Source organism: Apodemus sylvaticus, chromosome 2 (genome assembly GCF_947179515.1).
Source record: "Apodemus sylvaticus chromosome 2, mApoSyl1.1, whole genome shotgun sequence".
NCBI classification, from domain to species: Eukaryota; Metazoa; Chordata; class Mammalia; order Rodentia; family Muridae; genus Apodemus; species Apodemus sylvaticus.
Window position 1 is genome coordinate 179,488,719 of NC_067473.1, and position 8,853 is coordinate 179,497,571.

At 37.7% G+C, this 8,853-nt stretch overlaps 1 protein-coding gene across 1 annotated transcript in view; it reads left to right on the forward strand.

Annotated features, from left to right (window-relative positions):
* Positions 1 to 4,364, forward strand: part of Slco1b3 (solute carrier organic anion transporter family member 1B3) — a 56,945-nt gene extending 52,581 nt beyond the window's left edge. The window contains exons 13-14 of the mRNA XM_052172755.1: positions 1,602 to 1,719; positions 4,151 to 4,364. Coding sequence (XP_052028715.1) covers positions 1,602 to 1,719; positions 4,151 to 4,364 — 332 coding nt within the window. The remainder of the gene's footprint in view (positions 1 to 1,601; positions 1,720 to 4,150) is intronic.
* Positions 4,365 to 8,853: the final 4,489 nt, after the last annotated feature.

Genomic DNA, 8,853 nt, shown 5'->3' on the forward strand with positions numbered 1-8,853 from the left:
TTTCTCAAGGAATGGCCATAATGTTTTAAAACATGAATATTCTAACTCATTTCCTCAGACCAATTTTTCTTTGGATACATTGACTTCCACTATCAATCCATTATCAATTACTTGCTCGCAGACAACCGGGAATAGGAGGCTGGAGTGGTTTCTTAGTGGTTGACAGGATGTACTGCTCTAATAGAGTGAAAGATTCAATTTTCATCACCATCTCAAGTGACTTGGAACTAACTGGACTTGGATTTCAGTGGATTGATAACCTCTTTTGGCTCTGTGCCTTTGCACTTCCAACCAGGGACTGATACACACATAAAATTAGTTAAAAGAGATCTGTAGAAAAGAAGACACTGATTTTTAAAATGAAATCAGTAAAATGGTAAGATCATTTTATTATGTAACAACAGCTAAGATTTGCTCATCAAAATACATATGAATTTGAACCAAACTTCTCCTGAATGAGACATCTACTAATACACTCTTCCATTCTGTGGTCAGTTTAATAACCAAGACTATCTCAGAACTGATTGAAACTGAAGGAAGAAACAGTTGCTTTTCTTCTCTATGCATGAGCTCTGGAGAAGACCTAAAGTGTACTTTTCCACACTGTAGAAAAGGCCCATGACTGAAGCTTAGGCACACAACTAAAGCCATGCAATCAGAACACAAAAACAAAATTTACCAACAAGGGCCCTAAAGTTGAACTGCTCAGGACACTCCAAAAGATATTTAAACAAGTACAAAATCAGTGGAAAGAAAATGGTGGGTCATGGTGTCACATGACACCAAAAAATGAGCTATTTTGAACCTAGAAGCCACCATTCCATGGTGAAGCTTAGGCTGGACCACAACTTGTCTAGGGAGAGAGTCCTGGTGTACAAGTTCCATTTTAGATTTTTTTCTATCTTTGTACATTTTAAATGTATTTATTTTTGATAGTAACTTTTATTTATGTATATGTGTACATACATGATTTTCTATATATATACAATGTGCCTGTAGTATGTCCTGGAAGAATCAAATTCTCTGAAGCTGGAATTAAAGAGAGTGAACTTCTTGATATAAATGCTGGGACCCACATTCTGGTGCTTTCAAGAGCAGCAAGCACTCTAAATCATTGACTCATCTCTCCAGTCCCCATTTTTAGTTTGCTTCAAATACTTGAACAACTTCCACCTTGATGGAATTGGGATAAGTACTTTTACTCACTTGGCACAAAGCTATAAGTCTACTCTAATTAGTGCAGAACCTTCCAATGAATTAAAAAAAAAAACAAACAGAAAAACAACCGATATATGGACATATCATTAAATAGGCTTTAACTAATTTGTATAGTAAGAACAGAGGTTACAGGCATGTAGAATTCCTTGTTCATTATGTGTGTTAGGGATAGAGGTAGGTAAAAGATGTGTATGATATTATACATCCAAAGATGGTATAATTTTTGGAAAAATCTATTGACATTAATTCTTGCATATATTCCAGCAGAAATAAAACCATTTTCCAGAAAGTTTTCAGATTTACATTCTTCACTGTGTATCAATATAACACCTTTTATTTTAAATACCTGTCTTGGGTTGACAGCTTTTTCTCTTATGTTGTAGGAGGAATTCTAGCTCCAATCTATTATGGGGCATTCATTGACAGAACATGTATTAAGTGGTCTGTCACCAGCTGTGGAACACGTGGAGCATGCAGGCTATATAACTCCAGATTATTTGGGTGAGTTGTCATAAACTTACTTCATTAATTGATTTTATCTTTTGACTATAATTGTTGCTAAATTGTATCATTTTCTTTTTATACATTTAAAATGTATATGAGTGCATTTATCTACATGTATGTGTGTGCCCCACATGTGTGCAGTACCCATAGAGGTCACAAGGAGTTGGATTCTCTAGAACTGGATTTACAGATGGTTATGAGCCATTATATGAGTGCTGGGGTCAGAACTCAGGTTTGCTGCAGGACTAGTCAGTGTTCTTGATCTCTCAGAAATGTCTTTGCTCCCATATAGATTATTTTCAATAAAATAATAAAGTAATGATTAAAATGCTTTAATGAATCCTTACTTTGTATTCAGAACTGTATAAGGCAATCTCATTTTAACAGTAGTAGAAACAATAGTAAATGTATGTGTATATTTTTACATTAAATACAAAGACATGGAGGCTCAAGGATAATAACTTGTTCAAAGTCATAAAACTAAGGAAAAAAGAGATATACGTTTTGCTTATTTATGGTTTATCTACCAAAACTCTACCCATAGCCAAAATATTATTGTCCCTGTTTTATGAAGCAGGACATAATGGCCACCTAAGGGTCTGGGTATAAAGTAGGAAAAGGAGGAAAGTTTGTTTTCTTGTCATGGGGACAGATGACAAATGAATAGTAATTTGAAATAACAAATGGAAGTGATATTCTGTAGAAAACAGTTAATTGCAAATTTTAATATTGATTAATTATGAAATATATATATCATTCAAAATAGATTATTTTTTGGTGGTTTTTGACACAGACTTTCTGTGTGTAGACTTGGATGTCCTGGGATAGGCTCACCCTGACCTCATATAAATCCACCATCCTCTATCTCCCAAGTGTTGGGATTAAAGGCATGCACCAGCCTGGCTTCAAAGCAGATTTTTAAAAATCTATTTTTAAAAATATGTTTGGATCATGACTCAAGCCATCAAAACTATAACAAAATTATTAGAGTATTTTTAAATCTCTATATAACAAAGACTATTTTAATCAACACCCAATGGCAAAATACAAATTAGAAGAAACTGGAGCTAACAATACAGTCACAAAAAAGTTTTCTAGATCTATCAAGCTCCCCAAAGAGTAAAATTTGAGTGAACAGTACAAGGAGAGAAAACCACAGAGGCTTCCATTGCTGATAGATAGGATATGGTACAGGTAGGAGGACAGTCTACTTGTTCTTATTCTAGGTTGTCTTCCCAACCATTTTCACCAGCAACCACCAATGAGAATTTTTGTTGCAAATCATTACCACTGGTGTTGTTGTCATGGTGGTATTGTTGCCTTGGTTGTGGTATAATAGTGGTGTGGGTGTCATGGTCCTCTTGTTGCTTTGGTGGTGGTGGTGGTGGTGATGGTGATGATGGTGATGGTAATGGTGGTGATGGTGGTTTTGGTGGTGGGGGTGGTGGTGGTGGTGATGGTGATGATGGTGATGGTAATGGTGGTGGTGGTGGTTTTGGTGGTGGTAGTAGTGGTGGTGGTAATGGCAATGATGGTAGTGGTGGTAGTGGTGGTAATGGCAGTGATGGTAATGGTGGTGATGGTGGTTGTGGTGTTAGTAGTGATGGTGGTGATGGTAATGGTAATGGTGGTGGTGGTGGTGGTGGTGGTGGTGGTTGTAGTGATGGTGGTGGTGGTGATGGTGGTGATGGTAGTGGTGGTGATGGTGGTAATGGTAATGGTGGTGGTGGTGGTGGTTGTGGTAGTGGTTGTGGTGGTGATGGTGGTGATGGTGGTAATGGTAATGGTGGTGGTGGTGGTTGTGGTGGTGGTGGTGGTGGTTCCTTGGTAGAGTTAATATTATGGTGGATAGTAGGATGCTTTTAGTGTCCTGGCCAGATCCTGATAATCTTAATACCCTGATATATCCATGACTAGGTTTGAAGATTGCCCATTATTTTCAAACTGTGATTATAGTCTTTATTTCCTTTTTGTGTGACTTCTGTTTTGTTTTTTGTTTTTCACTGAAAGTTAGATGCAAACATTACAGCAAAGAGACTACCACAACTAATCTCCTTGTTAGAAGGCACAAGGGGGAGGGTAGTTTTCTATAGTGATATGTTTGAGTCTCAGTATCAATGGACCTAGATATATGGACTGTGAATACCTGATGCATTTCTTTGTGTTTTCTCCATTTATTGCATGTAATGGGATGGCTTGGTGAAAAGATCTAAAAATTTCTCTCTTCCTTCAGAAAGTTGGAGTTAGCCAGAGTTTAATCTTTGTTGACAGTTCTTTAGAAATAGTCTCAAACACTTTTTGGTCTAATGCATATGGTTTGATGTTTTAAATATAAGTTCATTTTTTTAAACCTTTAGGGCTTCATACCAGAGATGCATGCTATAAGCTATATCACAAAATGTAAAATATTTGCCCCTCTTTTTTCTAGAATCATCTACGTGGCTTTGAACATATCTTTAAAAACTCCAGTACTATTTTTATATGTTGTATTAATTTATTTCATGAAGAAAAAATTTAAAAGAAATGAAAAGACATTAGAAAATGGAAGAAAATTTACAGATGAAGGAAACCCAGAATCTGTAAATAAAAATGGATACTACTGTGTACCTTCTGATGAACAAAACAGTGAAACACCTCTTTAAGGAAAGAGAAAGATACATCTGTTGCTGTGTTTTAAAACAACCCTCATTCTTTCACTGAAGATTTTCACATTTCACATATGATGGAGAATTTATAATCCTATGCATTTATAATGAAACAAACTACAAATCAAAAGAAATAGCATCCTTGTTAGGGTATAGCTGTGCATTTGAAGCTAGGATTGGAATATATATGATCTGTAAAGGTTTAATGAATGAAAGTTGGTTAGTTTATAATATAGAAAAACAAGTGTTCACTTAAGCATTTATAATTCAATAAAATAAATGAGGAGGATAGGATGGACAAAAGGGGAAAGGAATGTGAAAAATGGTGTCTTTAGTGTCTTCAAAAATCAAAATTTGCATGCTGCTACTCACATCTGAAGTCTCTGCGATGGAGGGCTTCATGATGTGGCATCTTTTGGTATACATGTTGAGTCTTGTATTTTGCATAATTATTAATTTGAAATTGTGTTGAATGGCACATGCATCTTTGCACATTTTGTACCAAACATTGAGAATAAAGCAGAGACATTTAGGAAAATTACAAGCTATAATTATCAGAAAACTTACCTTAGAATGAATTTTTAACAGCTATGCAAATGAATTGGAAAACCCACTTTGACTAAAGCAAGCTAAGAGCACTGAATAAATAAAGCCTTCACTCCACCTTTCAGTTCTTTGAGATAAGTGTGTACCAGACAGTGGGACACAGAGGACATCAGCATTCAACACACCACTCTTTGGTTTGTCTTTTGTTTTGGATGTGATATATATAGATATAGATGTAGATATATAGATATCTCTATACATATATATATATGTATATATATATGTATAGAGATATCAAGATAGAGTGAATGAGAGGAAATGTCTTTGGATAATGTATTATCTAGTGAGATTGGGTCTAGTATAGTAGATGGTAGAAGTTGAATTTGATTTATTGTCACATGTCAAAATATTTTGTCTGCATTAAGATAACCTATTGGAATACTTTTTTCTTGCTATAATAAAATACCCTGACAAAAAAGTAACCCAGATGACAAAATTGTTTATTTTGTCTTGCAGTTCTAGACATATAGGGTCCACCCTGCTTGGAAAGACATGTCAATAGGCACAGAAGACATGGCGATAAGAACAGGAAAATGGATGATCACTTTTCATCCATGACAGGAAGCAGAAACAGAATGAAAAGGAATTGGACCAGACTATAAAACTTCAAATTTCCCACCCAGACCAATTCTTCCTCCAGCAAGACTCTACCTCATAAAAATTCCAGCATAATGCCCATAACTGGAGACCAAATGTCTGAATACATTAGGCATGGGGAATAATTTTTAATCAAACTCTCACACACATATACACATGAATACTCAAACTCAGGCATGTATGGAAAGCATAGTGCTACTCTAGAGATTCCAATACAAAACACCTTTGGCATAGTCTGAATTAAGTTATTTAGTAAATAATCCCTCAAATGACAGAAAATTTTGACAGATGATTGAAATGGAAATTTTTGGTTTCTTTGGAGACATAGTTGTATCATATAATGTTTTTTCTGGAAACTGTCTTATGAGAGCTTGCTTTGCTGAAGCAGACACATAAAAGGATAATTTTGCTGAATCAGACACATGGGAGGATATTTTACTGAGAACAGACATATGGTGTTTTTCCAGAAGCTATCTGGAAAGGGGCACATGGTTTTTGCTAGAGCAGACGCTTGATAGAACGTGCAATGTTTGGAAAAGGTATAAATATAACCCAACAGACAGTGAGCGGCATTGTGTGGAACTGGTTTACCTTGCCACTCTTTGCTGGTCTTCCCTGGGCTTTGCTGATGCTCATTTTCACTGACATCTTTATAGCATTGGTTCTCCTTGTCTTCTTTGCTGACACCATAGAGAGAAATGTGCCAAAGAACTTCTTGTGATAGTCTGCCAGTTTCTTGCCACTTCTGTGAACTCAGGCCGACAGACAGTTGGCCGCTAGTGGCTTCTTTTTTTTTTTTTTATTCGATATATTTTTTATTTACATTTCAAATGATTTCCCCTTTTCTAGCCCCCCCACTCCCCGAAAGTCCCATAAGCCCCCTTCTCTCCCCCTGTCCTCCCACCCACCCCTTCCCACTTCCCCGTTCTGGTTTTGCCCTATACTGCTTCACTGAGTATTTCCAGAACAAGGGCCCACTCCTCCTTTCTTCTTGTACCTCATTTGATGTATGGATTATGTTTGGGGTATTCCAGTTTTCTAGGTTAATATCCATGGCTTCTTTTGATCAAACTGTCATTGATGAATCCTTAATGGTGATTGTTAGCGGAATGAGCTATGGCTGTCCGTTTGTGTGAACTGTTTCTGCTGGTATCCTGACATTGAAGATTGAAATCGCTTTGAAAAACTATTTCTATTCAGGTTCACTTCCCCCTTTGCCCTATTAACTTTTCCTTTCCACTACTTTTGATGGGTGGTAGGACTAGGAGGGTGGTAAAAGCATTTAGGAAACATCAGATTTTTAAAAATATAAACCTACAGAAGATAGTACTTACTTGGATAATCTGAGGCATCCAAGAAAACTGTAATATTCTGTAATAATGCAGTATATAAGAATTGGGAAAATAAACTTCCCAGTATCTCTGTGGGTTATATTTGTGGTTTTACAAAATTCCCAACCAGTCTATGGACTGTATTTATGGCTTACAGTATTATTTTTCTGCTAGAGCATTTTCAATTAAATCTTCATCTAAGGCTAAAGCTTAACAGAGATAAAACTGTAAAGTCTAATTCTTTAAAAATTACTAGCATGTTGTAAACTATTGAGGATAATTCAGATATGCAAGTTAATGTTCAGTCTCCTTATACATGATCAAGCTTCAGTGTGCTCAAAACTATGCTTGCAATCATTCTAAGTACATATTTACTTCATTATCAAAGACAAGCTTTATTTAGTTTCCTATACATGGTCCAAGCCTAGAGTAATTAGCTAAAAACAAGTGGCATTTTTACTAATTAATCTTGAAATCTACTTTATACCCCAATCCCATCTTCCACTCCTTCCTCTCTTTCTAGTTCCTCCCTCACTCCTCTCCTCCCCCATTCCTCCCTCCCTTTCTCTTTAGAGAGAGGCCACCCATGGGTATCAACCCACCATGGAATGTCTAGTTGCAGTAGGACTAGGTTCATCTCCTATTGAGGCTCTACAAGGCAGACAAGTTAGATGAAAAGGATCAAAAGGCAGGCAACATTGTCAGAAACAGGCTCTGCTCCAGTTTTTGAGGACCCATATGAAGACCAAGTTGCACATCCCTTACATATGTGTAGGCATTTATCCCATGAATGCTCTTTGGTTGGTGTATCAGTCTCTGTGAGTCCCTATGGGATAGTTGATTCTTTAGGTTTTCTTATGATGTCCTTGACCTCTCTGGTTCCTTCAATACCTTTTCTTCTTCTTCCACAAGATTCACTGACTCGACCCAATGCTTGGCTGTAGGTCTCTGCATCTGTTTTCATTAGCTGCTGACTGAAGCCTTCAAGTAGACAGTTATGCTAGGTTCCTGTCTGCAAGTATAGCAGAATATCATTAATAATGCCAGAGGTTGGATCTCTTTTTCAAGGATGGATCTCAAGTTGAGTCAGTCAGTTGTTCATTCCTACAATTCTACTCCGTATTTATCCCTGTATATCTTGTAGGTAGGCAATTTTCCAGACAAGTTTTGTTTAGGTCCCTGTATATTGTAGGGCATGTGGGCCATGCCACCATGGGCATGGGGCTGTCGAGATAGAGCTTGCTCAAAGCCCTGAAATCTCAGAATTCCACACGTGTAGGGATGGAGCTCTTTCTCGCCCTTATTCCATGCCTGCTTTGGGACATGTGACCAGGATCCCCAGTCAGGTGATAACAAGCAGCCAGTCTTATAGTACAGCACTTAGAATTCTTCCCCACACAAAGAGACCAACACCAGCATCTTAGCCTCAGCCAAAAGCATGTATTTATTTCCCAAATCCCATCCCACTCCCAGAGGTTCATACAGTCCCTGCACACATGGCACAATAAAGCCCACAAGTTATTTTACCAAGGATTGTCTAAGACTGGTTGTTTTAACTGAGCTGTAACAATTGGGAGAAGCCCTTGCCCCCTGCTAGTAATCATTGTTGGACATTGGACCCACCTCCTTAGCCATGCTCTTGTGGCTTGCATATTCTCACACCAAGCATGGGCTCCAGACATCACCACAGCTGTAGCTGCTGCAGGACTCCTGACCCTAGCCACCTGTCCTGTGCTGGTGGCACAAAGTTCTTTATGCCTTTTCTAAGAGCTGTAATCCTTCCAGTATTCCTATATGGACTGGAGCCCTGTGGACTCCATTTTTCCTGGACTGAGCTTAATCCTCCTCAATCAAACATACAGCAACTTCTAATGCCACAGATGGAAGAAGCAGACTTCTTCAGACCCCACCCTTTCTGGACTTTGCCCTGCTCTCGCTGAACTGGTGTTTAC